Below are 19,538 nucleotides of genomic sequence, written 5' to 3'. Positions count from 1 at the left end.
AAGTACATAATATATAGTGATTAAGTTAGTGAAGTGAAAACTTATTTTTTTGTAACCATCTTAGAGGCAATAATCTCTTAAAAAAGTTTAAGTAGGTACCATCTACCTACTTAAATAGGGAGATAGATAGGTATCTTTGATGGTTTGTATCGACAACAAAAATAAAACTGAAACAACTTCATCGCAACATCGCAAGGAAAATCCGGTCATCTCCGGAAAAAGTAATAAATCTTGCCTAGCCGCTGCTTAAGGGTGGGGTACATGCGTGCAGGAAGACCGTCATGGCTGCTGGGAGCGGGTACTGGGTAGACAGATCGATAGCGGAGCGTCGTAGCGGTGCGGTGCGGCATTCGCGCTCCGCACCGAGCCGTTGCCGCACGCTCCACGCCCATCCCGACCGTCGAAGCAGCCGTACCGATATGGAGGTAAGAACACAGACACTGCCCTGCTATTCCATTCAACTTAACATAAGCACTCCTTCTTTGTGTTATCCCTGTGACTTTATTGCAAAAAATTGGCTTTGCGCGTCCATTTTGCTCGTTTTTTCCGCATAAGTAAACAATGGAATACATAATTATACAAAAGTGTTTTTTTTGCCATTTTGGAAAACATTACTATTAAGTACAGACAAAACATACTAAAATAAATTAATATACCTAAGTAGGTAGTCCAGATTTAGAACTGTAGAGAATAGAGATGGTAGAGACAGAGGCAAGGCATCATTTTTGATTATCTCTGAGGATGGATAATAATAATTTTTGACCTGGATCTAACAAAGGCATGGACTTAGCAAATACTTTGATAGTTTAGTTTTTTGTGTACACTTGATTAAAAGTATGAATTTATTTCGAAAATTGTGATAATGAAGTAGGTACATATTCCAATCGATTGGCGATTTTTTAACCCCCGCCCAAAAAGAGAGTGTTATAAGTTTGACGTGTGTATTTGTGTATCTGTCTGTGGCATCGAAGCTCCTAAGCTGATGAACCGATTTTAATTTAGTTTTTTTTTGTTTGAATGGTGGCTTGATCGAGATTCGAGAGTGTTCTTAACTATAATCCGAGAAAATCGGTTCAGTCGTTTGAAAGTTATCAGCTCTTTTTCACTTTTCGGGGGTGTAATAAATTTTTAATTTAAGTACACTTGTTAAATTTTTTATTTTAGTGATTTTTAAATTTTTTGCGAAGACGTGTGTGTTGTGTGTGTGCGTGTTTTTATTTACTTATATTGAGAAACATGGTATAGGTATTTTTGTCGAAATTCACGTGGCACTTTCCAGCTGTGCCACAGAGCTCACTATGTACCTAACATTACTTATTACCTTTATGAACGCGTAGATAGGGTTACCAGGTGGCACTATTTATTAAGCTAGACTTATGTCAGGATTTTTAAACAATTTTTATTCTGGAGAGGGAAAAAATATGTATTTAGGCTGGACTTCGAAAATGTAAACAATAGGGTCTAATATTTTATTTAATAACTAGCTGATTCTTTTGACTTCGTCCGCGTGGATTAGGGATTTTCTGATAGATTTGTTTGCATTGCCCTATCTTTGGATAGAGCAATTCCTCTTGCTGAGTGTTGTGCTTCTTTCCGTTATTCATAATATTGGTAGGAGCTTTCTTGGAATAACAATGCCATCAAAATATTAGTACTCTTATTGGCCGGTGATCCTTAAGTGGCGCCAAATAGTGGTGTATTTATTAGAAACCATCGTTAGTGATTGTGATCTGACACAAAATTACGGCGGTAGGCCAGCTGTCTTTTTGTCAGGATTTTATATATTGAATATTATGTGGTAACCCTACTCAGAGAGAGCAGTGCTCCCGTTTTATCCAGTAATTCCTATGCTCGTCGTGTTGACAATCTATAAATATAGCTCCTGCAGGTGACCATACATTTCTCTGCTAATATTAGGACGTCTAAAGTTTGGGCATTTATATTTTTGTGTGAGATAGGATACCCTACCGGCAAAGAAGTAGAAATATAATAGAAAGAATTGTTATTTAAGTAAACTTTCACAAGTCTATTGAATCAACCGTTGCTTTGGACTTTGGAATGCCCATACTACCGTGAATAATCAGCAAGAAACTCAGCGGCTGCTCTTTTCAAACCTTAATTTACTACATATTTGTATGTACATAATTAGAATATCTGATCTGACAATCAAATCTACGTCATTTTATCATTAACATAAGTGTAAAGGCAAGTCAAAGAATTCGGAAATACAACTTAATAGTTAATAATTCTATGCTCTACCGCTACCTACTGCTAACTAAGTATACCGCTAAAATTATAACTCTGTCTTCAAATTAACTGTAGTTGAGTAAAAAGTTAAAACTCCAGTCAACGGCCAGTGTCCCTGCTATATCGGTTCCCAGTATCCAGTATTCGTTTCCTATGCGGTATGCAGTTCTGTATCCTTAGTACAAGTTTGAATATCTCGCCAACGTGATAGATTTCAAATAGGGGGACACTTTAAGGAAACAAACACTACACTTTTTAAATGGTTATTTGACGATACAGAAATCACAAATAAAATCGATCATGTTGCTAAATGCAAACTGGGTATCTATAGCCTGTCTTGTGTATTTTTATTGGAATTTCTAATTATATAAAATAAAAGTCCTACCTCACTGATTGACTTATTACTGCCCAAACTCTTGGACCGAATTTGTAATGCATAGAGATTTAGTTTATACTGTTGACAATGAATGTAAGGTCGGACTTTTCGCCACGGAATAGAGATTAATAAGCACAAGTTTAAATTAAAAATTTATAACACCCCCGACACGTAAAGGTTACAGTAACTAGAAAAGAGCTGATAACTTTCAAACGGCAGGACCGATTTACTTGGATTATATCTAAGAACATTTTCGATCAAGCCACCTTTCAAACAAAAAAAAAAACTAAATTAAAATCGGTTCATAAGTTTAGGAGCTACAATGCCACAGATACACAAGTCAAACTTATAACACCCCTCTTTTTGGGTCGGGGGTTAAAAAGGATGCATAATATAGCTGAGCGAATCAAGGACTGGACGAAGGATGCCTGTAAAGAAATAAAATGGACCCAAACTTATTGTATAACATTAGTCGTTTCAGTATTCCGGCCAGAAATAAATGAAAACTCATTATTGTTTCATCGTGACTCATCATGGTTTTTTTTTGTAATAATATGTACTTACTAATTTGGTATGGGTGTGACTTTTTGACTGAAATAAAATTCTTTTATTCAGACAAAATAATAATTATTATTATTCAACCAATCAATGTTATTTAAAGTGATTGTGTTTAACTGTTTTTTTTTAAATACATCACCGATTTTTACGTAACTACTCGTATGTTTTACTTTGCTTTGATACTCGAAATCTATCAACGTTCTCGAGATATGCAAGTTCGTACTAGGGATACAGCCCATCCCGTTCTCTCTCGTCAGTGAACCGTTGAATTGAATACGCTCCATGCCATATGTAGGAGAATTTACGATCTTTTTTTTTGTCGCATCTCCCGGTCTCTTTTTTCTTTAATGTCATGGATATGAAAAATAAAGAAACACTAGAAAATAATAAAAGTGACCAGATTTTATTTTTGCGGACCATCGAGCTGCTGTAATGATGGAGGTATCAAGGGAAGGGACGAAATCCTTAATGACTAAGCATTAGGCTCAATTAATAAGTATTTATTGACCTAACCGGTTTTATTATTAAAGTAAATAAAAGAGTTTGTATCTAATGAAAGGTTAGGTAGGTTTCGGGAATATAATAAGTATAGTACCTATGTAAATTACTATTGAAAATACAAATCGCTCGTCCCTGTTATTTTTAAGTAAGATTATTTGTGTATAAGTATTTTTCTTATTACTGTATAATTAATAATGTCCGTGTGGAATGCCAGGATAGCCAGGCGAGTTTAACAGCCAGCTGTATCTTGCGCAGAAAATGAACCAGCATTTGTTATGATCGCTTAATCTATTATATTTTTCAACTTGTGTATCTTGGTTATTAAAATTTTGATATCAATGTTCGTTACATAATCAATACGAGCCCATAAAAGCAAAGTAAGGCAAAGCCTGTTTCACAACACGTGTGTTTGTGTTCCACGCTTCTGTCTCCACAGTGTGCACCGAGCTTTAGCTCTTTGTTCACTTTAAATATAGGGCACGCTACAATTATCCGGGATCTCTCTTTGCGAACATGAAATAAACTTGTATAAAAACATTGCAAATTAAGGTGTATTTACATTAAAGGCTGTTTTACGTCGTAGCAACAACATGCGACAAATAAAAACAATAATTCAAGCGTTAAGTCTTTTTTTGAATGAAAAATAACGAGCAAACGAGCAGGCGGGTCACTTGATTAGATGGCGGGTTAAGTGATTATCGCCGGCTATGAACATTTGCAGCACCAGAGGAACAGCCGATACGGAATCAGAGTTTCAGGAATTTGTTGGTCCGCCCCTTGATTTTTTTTTTCTATTTTCTATTTTTAGGGTTCCGTAACCAAATGGCAAAAAACGGAACCCTTATAGATTCGTCATGTCTGTCTGTCTATCTGTCTGTCCGTCCGTATATCACTTTTTTCCGAAACTATAAGAACTATACTGTTGAAACTTGGTAAGTATATTTGTTCTGTGAACCGCATTAGGATTTTCACACAATAATAGAAAAAAATCAATAAATTTTTGGGGCTCCCCATACTTAGAACTAAAACTCAATTTTTTTTTCATCAAAAACGATCGATTCGATCAAAAAAGATCAAACTCGATCTTTAAGATATCCAAATAAACTGATTCTTACAAGAGCACCAAAGACACAGTTAAATCTTTAATAAATTACCATCAGACATACAATCACTTCCAATAAAACAATTTACGCAAAAATTGAAGAAATGGAGCTGCAAGGAAAAAAAATTATTCTTTAGAAGAATATTTCCAACATGATAAAAAACATTTTTGATTTGATTGACATCTTTACACCATTTTATTTATTAGTGAGTTCATGACATTGATCCATAATTCATGACTGACTTTTTCATTTTTTATTCGGACATTTTAATTATTTGACATTATCTTCATTATATTATGTTTACTTATTTGTTTTAACTTTAATATCTGATCTGATTTGTTTTATTTTTTGGTTAAAATCTAGATTAATTTATATCCGAATGTAAAAGTAAAAAAAAAAAGTAAAAAGTCAAAAAGCCTTTATTATCTAATACGTTTTCCTAATAATATATTTATAGCTATCTCGTGTTACAATAATTTATTTACTTTAACGTCATTTTTGTTTGTAAATTCTTCATAATCATAACATATATCAATTCACATTTCTCAGTATCAATTCATTTATCGTCATATTAAAAATTAATGAAATAATGTCAAAAATTTATTGATAAAATAATGTCAAAATTTATGCGTAAATATTTAAAAGTCCCTTTTATAATAGTATAGTAATTTACGTATTATAATATCGTATAGTATCCGAATGTATCTAATAATAAATTAATGCATGTCGTATAAACTGCATGTATACATAAACCATCGATGTATAAAACTACATAAAATCATTTATGAAATAATGATTATCATTTGATTTATAATTAACAACCAAAATATTTGTACAGGAATTTCCCAATTTGGTTATTCCCAACTATTAACGTTTGCGTCGCGGTTTTGATAGGGGTGAGAGAACTACGTATAAAGAATGAATTCCTCACCATTGCATGAAGACTACGCGATAGGCAAAATAATTACTTAATTTTTGGACAGAGTACTGTTCCGGTACTCTGAAATTACAAAAAGATATTATTATGTAGTACCTACCTAATTGTTACCAACCGTCCGGCATAAATTATTATTACTGGCGTCTGGCTGATGCCCGCGACTTTGTTCCCGTGGAAGTAGGTTTTTAGGAAAAAACGGAACCCTTATAGGATCACTTTGTTGTCTGTCTGTCTGTCTTTCCGTCCGTCCATCCGTCGTGTCTGTCAAGAAATCCTATTGGGTACTTCCCGTTGACCTAGAATCATGAAAGGCAGGCAGGTAGCTCTTATAGCACAAGGAATAAATCTGAAAACCGCGAATTTATGGTTACATCAGAGAAAAAAAAAATTTATATGTGTTTCAATTTTCAATGTAAAATAACTATGCTAAGTGGGGTATCATAATATATGAAAGGGCTTTTACTTGTACACTCTAAAACAGATTTTTATTCATTTTCAAGCATAATAGTTTTTGATTTATCGTAAAAAATGTTGGAAAAATACCCTCGATGAGCGAGTCTGACTCGCACTTGGCCGTTTTTTTTTTCTATTTTTTAGTAATACTTTCAGTTCTTGTAGCTGTGTCGTAGTAGATTCCGCATAAGCGATAATTTACTAAGTCCAAGTCTTTATTCAGCCAGCTGTTTTAAAACAATAATCTCAAATAAATTCAGGTTTTGTGGATCTGGGCTTTAAAGATAGATACCTTATTATGACAGATCTTGGGTTAAAGTGACTGAGACACACAGACAGACGGACAGACACATAATAAGTAGATGACAGATGGACTGGATGAAACTACATTGAGTTCTTTGTTTACCTACTACGAATCCCTAAAAACTCGTTCCTAGCCTAGTTGGGCCTACAACTTAATAAGTACCTATAGAATATGTATTTGAAATCATTGGAAAATTGTTTTGAATTAGACGCGACGCCAGGAATGACCTAGTTAGAAAGTTATATAAGTAAATCAATATTAAACTTTAGTGTTCCCAACTTGTTTACCTAAAAGCATAATTTTGCTGTTCGGGTAAAAGCTTCAGTAAGTAGATACCTAAGTATAAGTGCTCTTAGTGAGAGTAGCGTAATACGATATTAAACTAAATTCAAAGCAATAACGGTAGAATAGACTCCTTCAGTGTGGTCTACATGAGGTGAAGCGGGGATTCTGGGGTTCTAGCTTTTGCCTGCGACTTTATTTGTGGTTCCTATATAATTTATAGTGTACTATAGCTGATGCCCGCGACTTTGTTCGCGTGGATATAGGTTTCTTTAAAAATTGCTACCACATCCGATCCTCATCCTTCCTCATCCAGCCACATAACTGTTAACTATCTATCACGGTTAACAAATATCACCAAACATATCTGTCCAACTATATTATAACTGTAACCATAAAACTTTAATGAACTTGAGAAAACCTTTACGCGGGTCAAGTTGGTGCACTTAAACTACCTGATGCCCTCGATGTCGAAGTACGCGCGTTTGCGTAACTCATTAATTTTCTGGGATAAAAGGTACCTACATGTCCACTCCAGGTCTCCTACTACACCTACCCCGTGTAAAAAATCACGTCATCCGTTTCTCCGTTGCGACGTGATTGAAGGACAAACCAACAAACAAGCACACTTTCGCATTCATATAATAAGGGTAGTGATTGAAACTTCTATAGTGTCCCCGGAAGTGATGAACTTCGCCCTGACTTCCTCGGCCATATCATTGCCTTTATAAACAAGCTCGTACCTACATGTCATTTCCTTCGCAGTAAGGGCGAGGCCACAACACTACGATGCAAAATCGACTTCGCATCGCAAAAACGATGCCGCATCGTAACGCGATGCGTTGACGCAACAAAAAATTTTCATCACTTTACGGCTTCATACGAGAAAACTCTGACCATCATTTTCTTGTGAGCCATAGACCGCACTACACGTATCCTACTTCTACTTGCGTTAAGACGCATCAAGAAAGGACAGAAAAGAAAGTACTTGGCGTAAAAATTTAAAAGTCATCGACTGAACGGGCATACGTCCATCCATCCATCTATCCATCCATCCATCCATCCATCCATCCATCCATCCACCCATCCAACCATCCATCCATCGTAAGTTTGTACAGTGCGGCATCGCATCGGAAAGCACAGTGCATTGTGCGTCGTGACGCCGCATCGCAGTGTTGTGGTCTCAGCCTTATTATATGGGAGTCAGTTGAGTTACTGCACAAACAGCTGACTTGTTATCAGACTGACTCTCGGAGTGACCCCGGCGGCTATTTCAGTGCGGCGCCAGAGATCAACATACGCAGAACGACCAATGATCCATACTTATAATATTACTAGATGATGCCCGCGACTTTGTCTGCGTGGATTTCGGTTTCTATGAGATCTCTTTGATTTTCCGGGATGAAAAATTGATCTCTTTTTTCATGTATCGGTAAAGCGGATGGACCTTAAGAACCCCATGGGAACTCTTTGATTTTTCGGGATAAAAAATAGCTTATGTCCTTCCCCAGGACGAAAGCTAACTCTGTACCAAATTTCATCAAAATCGGTCAAACTGTTGAGCCGTGAAAAGCTAGCAGTCCAGCTATACAAATTCATCAGTATTATTACTATCTCCCTAGCAGTGGTGAGCGCCGGTCTTACGAGTGGGAGGTCCCGGGTTCGGTTCCTGGCTGGGGTAATTTGGGAATTCATAATTTCCAAATTATCTGGTCTAGTGGAAGGCCACGGCCGTGGCTAATTACTACCGCAAGCAAGTACCGTGCTGCCAATCGGTTTAGCGTTTCGGTACGACGCTGCGTAGAAATCATCCAGGGGTGAAATTGTCCAATTGGGCTGAATTTCCATCTCGGACTGCATCATCACTTACCACGGGGTGAGAGGGCAATGCAGGGCTAACTTTTTATGAAATAAAAAAAGTGTATGAATAATTTGGTTTTTATAAATTGTTTAAAGTGTAATGGCAAATGTAAACATTCTTTCGAAGTCATATTCACGTAGCTGCGTATTAGGGGATATCTATTTACATAACTATTTTATTTGCATGTCCTTTGAATTTATTACGTGCATGTGCCTATGCATCTAGCGAATTAATTTGATGTAGCCATGCGAATTTTATTTTCAAAAGGAATAGGTGCATTAGTGTAAGTGAAATCTACAAGGTCTGAAGCGCCAGGAAAATGCGTCGCTTATAGGTTTCTTCGAGGAAATTTGCGATTTAATACTTTTAAGCAATCTATGGAAAAATGGACTAAACCAAAATGTATATTAGGAACCCGACTTTTACACGCACTTCGTGTTTTTTTCGTAGAATAGCGCTGTTACAAATAAGTAGTTAATCGAATGCGGACATAACATACATATCCCATTTGGGAAACATTATTTTTTTACAGTTCACTGCATGACTGGTTCCATCAATATTTAATGTGAACATTGGCGCAATGTTTTTTTGGTATAAAACAAACCTATTTTATTACATAGTTGTGCATTTGTTTTGTTTTGCACTACATTCTTGGGATGCTTTTTTCATTAATAATTAATAGAGTTATTCATGAGGAACCTTGTTTATTTAATATTGTTTTTAACCCCCGACCCAAAAAGTAGTGTTGTAAATTTGATATGTGTATATCTGTGTATCTGTCTGTGGCATCGTAGCTCCTAAACTAATGAAGCGATTTTAATTTAGTTTTTTTTTTTGTTTGAAAGGTGGCTTGATCGAGTGTTCTTAGCTATAATCCAAGAAAATCGGTTCTGCCGATTGAAAGTTAATCAGCTCTTTTCTAGTAACTGTAACCTTCACTTGTCGGGGGTGTTATAATTTTTTTATTTACACTTGTATGTTAATTTGTTGAAATATGCCGACAATTGTAATTAAGATTTCACCGAAAAAGTTTTTATTCATTTGAAATAGGAGTATTTCTTTCTTTTGTAAACTTAGCGATATTATTATAATACTACCACACAATCCAATGCCAATAACTATTTGCCTAAACTTGTAGTTTTAGTGGTTTGTAAACGCGCGTTGTATAGTGTGCAAAACACGGGGCAATGTCCCACCTACGACACGGCATAGACACCAAGTGGCCTATTTACGGAACGTTCGTTGACCTCTATCGTCAGTCAGATGTTCTCTTTACAGGACTTTTGTAGTTTTTTTTTTCGTAATATCTTTATGGTATCTTATCAATACTCATCATTACTATCACCTGTCTACGTTTTTGCTAGCGTTCTGTTTACACCCTGTATAGTGCACGGTTAGCCCTTCTCCATGAGTAAACTTTAGCTCTGAATACTAGATCTTAGCTTAAGTATTTAATACTTATGCCCGCAGCTTCGCCCGCGTGGATTGGTCAGATCCCCTGCAGCATCAGGATTGAGGAGTTGGAATCCAAATTTTTTATGAAACAATGTCACAAAGTTCCTCTATCGATTAAAAAAGAAATCACGCAAATCGGTTCAGAAATCTCGGAGATTTCGGTGTACATAGGTAGAAAAACACAACTCCCTTTTTGAAAGTCGGTTAAAAAAGTAGCCTATGTTACTTCCTGGTCAATTCTCTACTTGTCTGTGAAAATCCCGTCAAAATCGGTTCAGCCATTCTGAAGATTAGCCTTTTCAAACAGACAGACAGACAGACAGACAGACAAAAATTTTAAAAACGTGTGATTCAGTGTTGGTATCGTCCATATAACCATATGAGCTTAACATAACTTAAATTACAGACAGACACTCCAATTTTATTTATTAGTATAGATTAATATCATTCTATAATGGTGTATTTTCGACCTTCTTCATCGCGTATCTTCCTACCATATCTCTGATTGGCCACCCTTAGGTTATATGTAGAGTGCTCTTGACATCTTATTTCACTTTGTGCGAAGAAAATTGCAAAGGCGTTTAAAAAAAATATAATTTAATTTATTACCGAATATATTATTATTTTGTATACAAGAGTTGATGTAGTTCTATACAAACGTTTTTTCGCAGCCGGCACCAATTAGCTGCACGAACCGTCTACTAATATTTTTTATCATATTTTTATTCATATTGTTTGTGAATCCACATTGGCATCCGTTGAGGAGTTCTGTTTTCTATCTCCGAAGAAAAAGATCAGATCTACAACAAACTAAAATGGTACCACCTCGGAAATATCACCTACCCTACCAAACAAAAAAAAATTATCAAAATCGGTCCATTTTTGGCGGAGCAATCGCTTAACAAACATACAAAAAAAACATATTATAGTCGAATTGAGAACCCCCTCCTTTTTTGAAGTCAGTTAAAATATACTTTGCAGATATAAAACGGGAAAGTTTTTAGTGGTGTGTGTTTTGTTGCAGCACTTGCGCTGCTGGTGGCTGTTTGGGGGTCTGCTGCTGCTGTCGCTGGCGCTGGCCGCCGCCGACGAGCCCTGGGAGGAGGACGCGCGCGAAGTGAGAGTGCGCAGCGAGCGAGGCGCCAAAAACAGAGGTAACAAGGATTATTTTGGACTTCGTCTGTGTTGGTGTTAGCTGGCGGGCGTGCTCTGCCTTTTTGGAGTGTTTTTTTTTTGTTAAAACTGACTGGAAAGCGCTCTAAGGGGGTGCTGTGCGTATGTCGGCGAGTGCCGGCACAGACGGGGTCCATACTTGTATATTTTAACTAACTTGTTACAAATAACTAAACTTGACATTGGCTAATCTTTGTAAAGCCAGAAGAGAGAGAGAGAAAAAAAAAGGATTACTTTTATACATCGCATAATCTATATCCATGCTAAGCTGTGATAGCCTAGTGGTTAGAACGTCCGCCTCTTAATCGGAGGTCGGGGGTTCGAAGCCGGGCACGCACCACTAACTTTTCAGTTATGTGCGTTTTAAGCAATTAAATATCACTTGCTTTAACGGTGAAGGAAAACATCGTGAGGAAACCTGCATGCCTGAGAGTTCTCAAAGTTCTCAAAGGTGTGTGAAGTCTGCCAATCCGCATTGTGCCAGCGTGGCAGACTATGGCCTAAACCCTTCTCATTCTGAAAAGAGACCCGTACTCAGTAGTGGGGCGGAAATGGGTTGATCATGATGAATATATAATTATATATCCATATTCTATACTAATAAATAAAATTGAAGTGTCTGTCTGTTTGAACGGGCTAATATTCGGAATGGCTAAACCTATTTTGACGGGACTTTCACAGACAAGTAGAGGATTAACCAAGGAGTAACATAGGCTACATTTTTAGCCAACTTTAAAAAATGGAGGAGTTGTGTTGTGTGGAGGACCTATGCATGTAGGTACACTGATATCTCCGAGATTTCTCAACTGATTTGCGTATTTTTTTTTAATCGATAAAGGAACTTTGAGACATTGTTCCATAAAAAATTTGGATTCCAACTCCTCAATCCTGATGCTGAAGGAGATCTGACCAATCTACGCGGGCGAAGCAGCGGGCACCATCTAGTATCAAATATACCAAGTATATGAAATCTTTGAAAAGAGCAACCACCGAGTTTCTTGCTGGTTCTTTCTCGGTAGGAAAGGCTTTCCAAACCAGTGTAGATGCATTTTTACGATTCAAAAGTACTTGAAAAAGTTTAATAGAATTTAAAAAAAAAAATTATTTAAGAAGCTTTCGCTTGGTTGTTCTATTTCACGACGACCGCTCAGCCTTGGTTGTAGTAGTGAGTGTACCGATAAGCGCTAACGCATTTGTGTGCGTAACGTAAGCCACGCACACTATAACCACTATAACAATGTGTACATAGGTAGGTATGCACTTACTCAACATAGCCTAACGGTCTTGGTGAAATAGAACATCTATATTATCAAGATCCAAGATCCGGATGCAGAAGCCAGTTGTGGGTGCTTTAGACGGTAGGTACACATTTTTTTTTATTCCATCAATCCGGTTATTTAATTTGGATGATATTTTTTTATGAAAGTCTCAAAACACTGGTGCGTGGAAGACGGGTGCGACGCTAGTCAATAAAATACATCATATCATGTATAATAATTAAAATGTTTACACTGATGATTATTAAGACCATGTGCTAGATTTCTAATTTTATTGCGTAGATATCAATAATTATCTATAATTATACAAGATTAAGTTGAAAACTAAAACCCGACTGCGATCGTCTTAATAAACACTGAAATATTAGAGTGAAATTGTTTGTATGTCGCTTGGTGTATTTTAGTGTTGTTGTAAATTTATACCCTTGAATTCAGAATTTTCTCCTCTTTTATTTGACATTCCACTCGATACAATAGCAAAAAAATATTTCTGGCGACCCCCACTTTTTTTGATGTAACATCCGTTAGGTCAATTTTTTCATATAAAATATAGCCTATGTCAGCCGGGCCTTTACGTCGTCAAAATCGGCCCAGTAGTTTAGGTGCTACGGTGTAACACACAGAATCTGGATACAATAACATACATACATGGACTGCCAAAATCAGTACCCTTCATTTTGGCTTTGCCGCAGTCGGGTAAAAATATACACCGTAATAATAATTATCCTCAGTAACTAATAAACTAGCAACTAGATGGCGCCGCTCGCAGTTACACGATGACATTAACCAGCTTCTATGTGAGTATAAGTAATTATGGAACTTACAGTTCCTCAAAAATTTGGGACAGTGTTCTCTAACATGCCGACACTAGGAAAAGCATAGGTCAATTTCAGGGTCGGATCTAGTTTTTGTAGAAGGTGATGAAGGTCTCCAACACCTTTCAAATCAATATTCTCAATACTGCACCATTATTGTCTAGGACAATGCTATTCACAAACGCAGTATAACGAACGACTGGCGCCATCTGGAATTAAGTTGTTAAATATTATGGATTAGCGAACTGTTCAATTTATTATTTATCTAAATATGCGCATTTTTACATATATAATATATTCTAATAAATAAAATTGGGCTGTCTGTCTGTTATTTCGAAATAACTACCCCATATTAAGCTCATATGGTTATTTGAACGATATCTTTTAAACTTCTATACTAATAAATAAAATTGGAGTTTCTGTCTGTATTTTCGAAATAACTACCTCATATTAAGCTCATATGGTTATTTGAACGATATCATAAATGAATCACACTATTTAAAACTTTTGTCTGTCTGTTTGAATAAGCTAATCTTCGGAACGGCAATAAATAAAATTGGAGTGTCTATCTGTAATTTTGAAATAACTACCTCATGTTAAGCACATATGGTTATTTGAACTGGTTCGGAACGGAACCCTTCGAGCTATTACTCTTTCATCCGATTCGCGTCCGTGAAAATACGCTTATTAAAAACTCAGTCCGAACATGAATATTGCTTATGCAAAAATCCAATCTCTGATCGAAATCAAAGCTATTTAGACATCTTTGACATATCTACGTCATATGTCCGATTTGAATCCGAGGCACATCCGAGATATTGTCACGGATGATGGAGAGATATTTTCACGGACTCGGATCGGATGAGTGCGTAATCGCTCTTATTGTGCGAGTCCCATCCTAGCAGATGTCTATGTCATGTCGTTAACAGGGCTCTCTCCGTCACTCGTTTCATACAATCGTAGTTCCAATTTCATTTGAATATTAAGCAACCAAACTCCATGAAATTTTGCAGACATATTCTAGAAACTAATATCTGCGTCTGTGGTGTTTTAGATTTTTCTAAAAATATGTAGTTTTAAAATTACAGGGGCATAAAGATTTGTATGAAATTTTTTAAGAGCGCGTAACTTTGAAACCGAATATTTTAACAGAAATCTGGAAAACCACAGACATAGATATTAGTTTCTAGAATATGTCTGCAAAATTTCATGGACTTTGGTTGCTTAATATTCAAATGAAATTGGAACTACGATTGTATGAAACGAGAGACGGAGAGAGCCCTCTTAAAGCTATCTGCATACCAAATTCCGGCCCGACCCGTTCATTAGTTTGAGCTGTGCGTTGATAGGTCAGTCAGTCACCTATTCCTTTTTAGCAGACTACGGCAAAGCCGAAAGAAAGGGTTATGATTATAGCAGTCTATGTATGTAGGTATGTATGTGTGTATGTGGGTATGTTTGTATCCAGATTATGTGTGTTCCACCTTAGCGCCTAAACTACTGGGCCAATTTTGATGAATGAGGTGTCAATCGATTCGTTGTAAAGGCCCGGGTGACATAGGCTATATTTTTTACGAAAAAAATCAGCCAGACGGACGTTACATCAAAAAAAGTGAGGGTCTTAAATTTTTTAAATTACTATTGGGTCGAGTGGGGTGTCCAACGAAAGAGGAGAAAATTCTGAGTTCATAAATATAAATATAGTTATTATTAAAAAAATATACCAAGCGACAGAAACCCCATTTTATTATAATTTTATTATTTCTCATATAGCAGCGCCACCTATTGGCCATTCACGAGACCTCGGTTAGTCGTCGCATCATAGACTTATTAAAACGGAAAAGTTTCAAATAAAAAAAAGTTGAAAAACTATAACCCGACTACGGAAACAAGTGTAAATTAAAAATTTATAACACCCCCGCCAAGTGAAGGTTACAGTAACCAGAAAAGAGCTGATAACTTTCAAACGGCTGAACCGATTTTTTTGAATTATAGCTAAGAACACTCTCGATCAAGCCACCTTTCAAACAAAAAAAAAAACTAAATTAAAATCGGTTCAATAGTTTAGGAGCTACGATACCACAGACAGATACACAGATACACAAGTCAAACTTATAACACCCCTCTTTTTGGGTCGGGGGTTAAAAATGAGACAACTTGAACCCGACTTGGTACAAGTAAAATAAACTAAAAAGAAAGAAATAAGATAGCGCTTAGTGCTATCATCGTCTTGAGTAAGATTCAATACAAATGCCGTGATCGTGCGTTGTCGACAGCAAAAAAAATATATTCTAATTTGGTAGACAAATAAAATCATTGGGAATACCGTCAATCAAGGATAAGAAATACGCTGTCGACAACGCACGACCACGGCGTTTGTATTGAATCTTACTCAAGACGATGATAGCACTAAGCACCTATCTTGTTTCTTTCTTTTTAGTTTATTTTACTTGCACCAAGTCGGGTTCAAGTGGTCTCATTTTTTCCGTAGTTGGGTTATAGTTTTTTCAACTTTTTTATATATGTTTAGATTTATGGCGCAAACCATTGGTTTAGTCTTTGGTAATTTGTGTGTTGACAGAAATATGCCGCTACGTGCGCGGCGCCTGGTCAGAATGCGACCCCAAGACGAACATTCGCTCTCGGACCCTCACCCTGAAGCGAGGGGACCCCACCAGCTGCGAGAGCGCCAAGACCATTCAGAAAAAGTGTAAAAAAGGTGGGTGCAAATTGCTAACTTCACTGCTGGAAAACATTAGCACAGTATCCCCTCTTGGTAGACAGACATTAAACGAATCGCGGGGAGCCGCTGAATCCACGCGGCATTCGGGACTCCTTTTTGACGACCTCCCTGGCGCAGTTTATGAACACTGTGGTCTTATAAGTGGAAGGTTTCAGGTTCTATTCTTGGCAGGTGCCATAGGACAATTTATAATTTCTAAATTGCCTCTGGTCTGATCTGGTGTGAAGCTACGGCCATGGCTAGTTACCACCCTACCGGCTAAAACCGTGCCCCCAAGGAACTAAAGCGTTCCGGTACGATACCGTGTAGAAACCAATAATAGCTCGTTCACACAGGCTGCGTAAGCGCAGACGTAGCGCGTTCCATTGCGTTGTAATGTATGGAACTGTATGAAACATGGCACACTGCTTGCGTAAAGCGTGGAGGCATGCGTAACTCGGTGTGTTAGTGGTTTACGCGCGTCACTACGCACGTGTCACGTGTACGCGATTGGTGTGAATCGGCCTTTAGGGATATGGGTTTAACAGGGCTCTCTCCGTCACTTACTCCATAGAATCGTAGTTCCAATTTCATTTGAATATTAAGCAACCAAAGTCCTGCCGACATATTCTAGAAACTAATATCTGTGCCTGTGGTGTTTTAGATATTTCTAAAAATATGTAGTTTTAAAATTACAGGGGCTCAAAGATTTGTATGTGAATTTTTAAGACCGCGAAACTTTGAAACCGAATATTTTACCAGAAATCTGGAAAACCACAGGCATACATATTAGTTTCTAGAATATTTCTGCAAAATTTCATGGACTTTGGTTGCTTAATATTCAAATGAAATTGGAACTACGTTTGTATGGAGCGAGTGACCCCTCTTAATAAAACTGCTATACCCCTTCTAAGTTAGACCGCTTCCATCTTACACTGCATGATCACTTTCCATCTGGTGCGACTGCAGTAGAGGGCTGACTTGTCCAACTCAGTCCGTAGGTCTTGTAGGGAGTTTTTTGGTACAAGAAAGATGGATGTACTCGTATACAACATAGTTGGAGCTTAGTAATTTGGGCTATGCGTTGTTAGATCAGTCAGTCAGTCAGTCGCCTTTTGTATACTTGTAGGTATAGATAAACCAATCTCTTTTTGTTAGCTTGCCGTTATGAGAAGTCCTCTTGGAGCGAATGCAGCCCCAACGGTGAGATGTCGCGGACGGACATGCTGAAGGCCAACAGCGACCCCACCTGCGACCAGAGCAGACGCCTCACCAAGAAGTGCAACAAGAACAAACAAGTCAAAGCCACTAAAGACAAGGGTATGCTATAAGCAGGCCTTGCTTTGAAATTCCTCTGATAAATACGGTGTAACCAGAATGTTAGCAAAAACTTAGCGTTATTATTATACTACCTTAACACAATCCAATGCCAATAACCATTTGCCTTATCTTGTAGTTTTAGGTATTTTTCAAACCCGCATTGTATAGCCTGCAAAACTCGGGTCAATGCCCCACCTACGACGCGGCACTGACTTTGAGTAATCTATTTACGGAACGTTTGTTGACCTCTAGCGTCAGTCAGATGTTTTATTTGCAATATATTGTGAATTTTAAAAAAATACTTACTATTTATCGTAGTTTTTGTTATGGTATCTCATAAGTAATCATCATTCAGTACTATCGCCTGTCTTCGTTTTTGCTATAGGTACACCTTGTATTTTCTCAATCTGAATTATGTAACTGAGTAGGCTCCTGCGGTGGTGAGGCGGTGCGGGAGGGGTGATATTTGTCACAAGTTGACGAATCACTCAGCTCTCGCGTCACGTCCTCACACCCCTCCCGCACCAACCCACTACCGCAGGAATCTACTCAGTTATACGTTATGCCAACTACACAGAAGAAAACATTTTATTTAGTGCACTTCCAGTGAGGCATAATTATTTATAGAGTTAGGTATTTTTCCATAATACTTAGGTAGGTAGTCCACATCTAATTACAGGCCAAAGAATTTCGAACATTCTTTCTTAGCGGACGTCTAACAGCCCGATCTGTCCAGAAGTTTCGGGTGCGTAATTGATCAGTCAGCCTTTTTCTTTTTCTTTTATATATATTTATTTTATTTTATTTTATTCTATTTATTTGTAATCAACAGCGTTACAGCTAATAGGTATAATTTTACATTTTAAACTACATATAAAAATAAGGCCAAATGGGATTGCAATATAGGATTACAGTTAACTTATAAGTAATTATAAATTATAACAGAAGCTTCGGTAAAGTAGTAGCAATAGGTGATTCACAACATGAGTGCGTGTGTGTGTGTGTGTGTGTGTGTGTGTGTGTGTGTGTGTGTGTGTGTGTGTGTGTGTGTGTGTGTGTGTGTGCGTGTGTCCGTGTGAGAGAGAGTGTACATGTATTTCAGTACTGTTATAGATAGATATTAACATAAATATTATTAGTTACATATTATTATTTTTCTGATGCAGTTTAATTATTTTTTACGCCAGGCGTAGAAGTAGGTACGGAGTTTTGGGCGTAGTTTGTATTGGATTTCGGTACACAAAATAGCTGAGGTTTATGAGGCCTTAACAGGGCTCTCTCCGTCACTCGTTTCCACTCGTTTCATACAATCGTAGTTCCAATTTCATTTGAATATTAAGCAACCAAAGTCCATGAAATTTTGCGGACATATTCTAGAAACTAATATCTGTGTCACATCAAGTCAACATCATGTCACTTTGGTTTCTTCCGTAGCGTAATCGTAAGTCTATGGTTTCTTCTAAGTTCCAGGGAGCCAATTTTGTAATGCGAACAGGCTTCTTTACAACTGCTAAATTTTTTGAATTCTGTAAACGCCAGGTACTTAAGAAATTGTTTTTGATATTTATTATGTTAGGTATTGAAAAAGAATTATTTATACCTACTTGCACAGTTATGAAATAAAAATGATTTTTATTGTGTTAATTAGTTATTTTATATTATTTCAGGTCGCCGGAATCGTCAGTAAAGAACAAAAGATAAATTTTAGTGAAATAAAATTTTCAATGTAAAATTAAGTAAAACTAATAATGGTGTTTGTTCGTTGGTTCTAATTTATATGTAATAGTGCCAAAAAATAGTGTCAAATAAACGTTTTTTTCTACAGTCAGCTCAATTATTATAATATCCTATTTCCTACTAATATTATAAGCGAGAAAGTTAGTATCTAAGTAATGAATGTTTGTTAATCTTTCACGCAAAACCTACTGAACGGATTTGGCTGAAATTCGGAAAGGAGATAGATTATGTCCTGGATTACCACATAGGCTACTTAGGTATATCCCGGAAAATCAATGAGTTCCCACGGGGTTTAAAAAGCTTATATCCACGGGAATGAAATCGCGGGCATTAACTAGTTAAATATAATATGTAAGTATAATAAGTTGATAGTCGTAATTAAGCTATCACAGACTATTGATAGGTATTCTTAGAACA

The 19,538-nt window shown here is 36.9% G+C and overlaps 1 protein-coding gene across 1 annotated transcript; it reads left to right on the top strand.

The window, feature by feature from the left end:
- Window positions 1-266: 266 nt before the first annotated feature.
- LOC123880712 lies at window positions 267-19,208 on the top strand. The gene is made up of 5 exons (XM_045928999.1): window positions 267-425; window positions 11,102-11,231; window positions 15,924-16,061; window positions 17,223-17,384; window positions 19,052-19,208. Exons 1-5 carry the CDS (start codon window positions 282-284, stop codon window positions 19,069-19,071), a joined length of 594 nt encoding a protein of 197 aa, XP_045784955.1. The 5' UTR covers window positions 267-281; the 3' UTR covers window positions 19,072-19,208.
- Window positions 19,209-19,538: the final 330 nt, after the last annotated feature.

The sequence above is a fragment of the Maniola jurtina genome, chromosome Z, assembly GCF_905333055.1.
Source record: "Maniola jurtina chromosome Z, ilManJurt1.1, whole genome shotgun sequence".
In the NCBI taxonomy this organism is placed as follows: domain Eukaryota; kingdom Metazoa; phylum Arthropoda; class Insecta; order Lepidoptera; family Nymphalidae; genus Maniola; species Maniola jurtina.
The sequence above is the reverse complement of the archived record's forward strand: the minus strand, read 5'-3'. Positions and strand labels throughout refer to the sequence as shown.

Excerpts from the sequence above, each read along its gene's own strand:
- LOC123880712 (XM_045928999.1), top strand. The coding sequence starts at position 282 with ATGGCTGCTGGGAGCGGGTACTGGGTAGACAGATCGATAGCGGAGCGT. Across the intron at positions 426-11,101 it reads GCAGCCGTACCGATATGGAG|CACTTGCGCTGCTGGTGGCT; the intron begins GTAAGAACACAG and ends GTTTTGTTGCAG. Across the intron at positions 17,385-19,051 it reads CAAAGCCACTAAAGACAAGG|GTCGCCGGAATCGTCAGTAA; the intron begins GTATGCTATAAG and ends ATATTATTTCAG.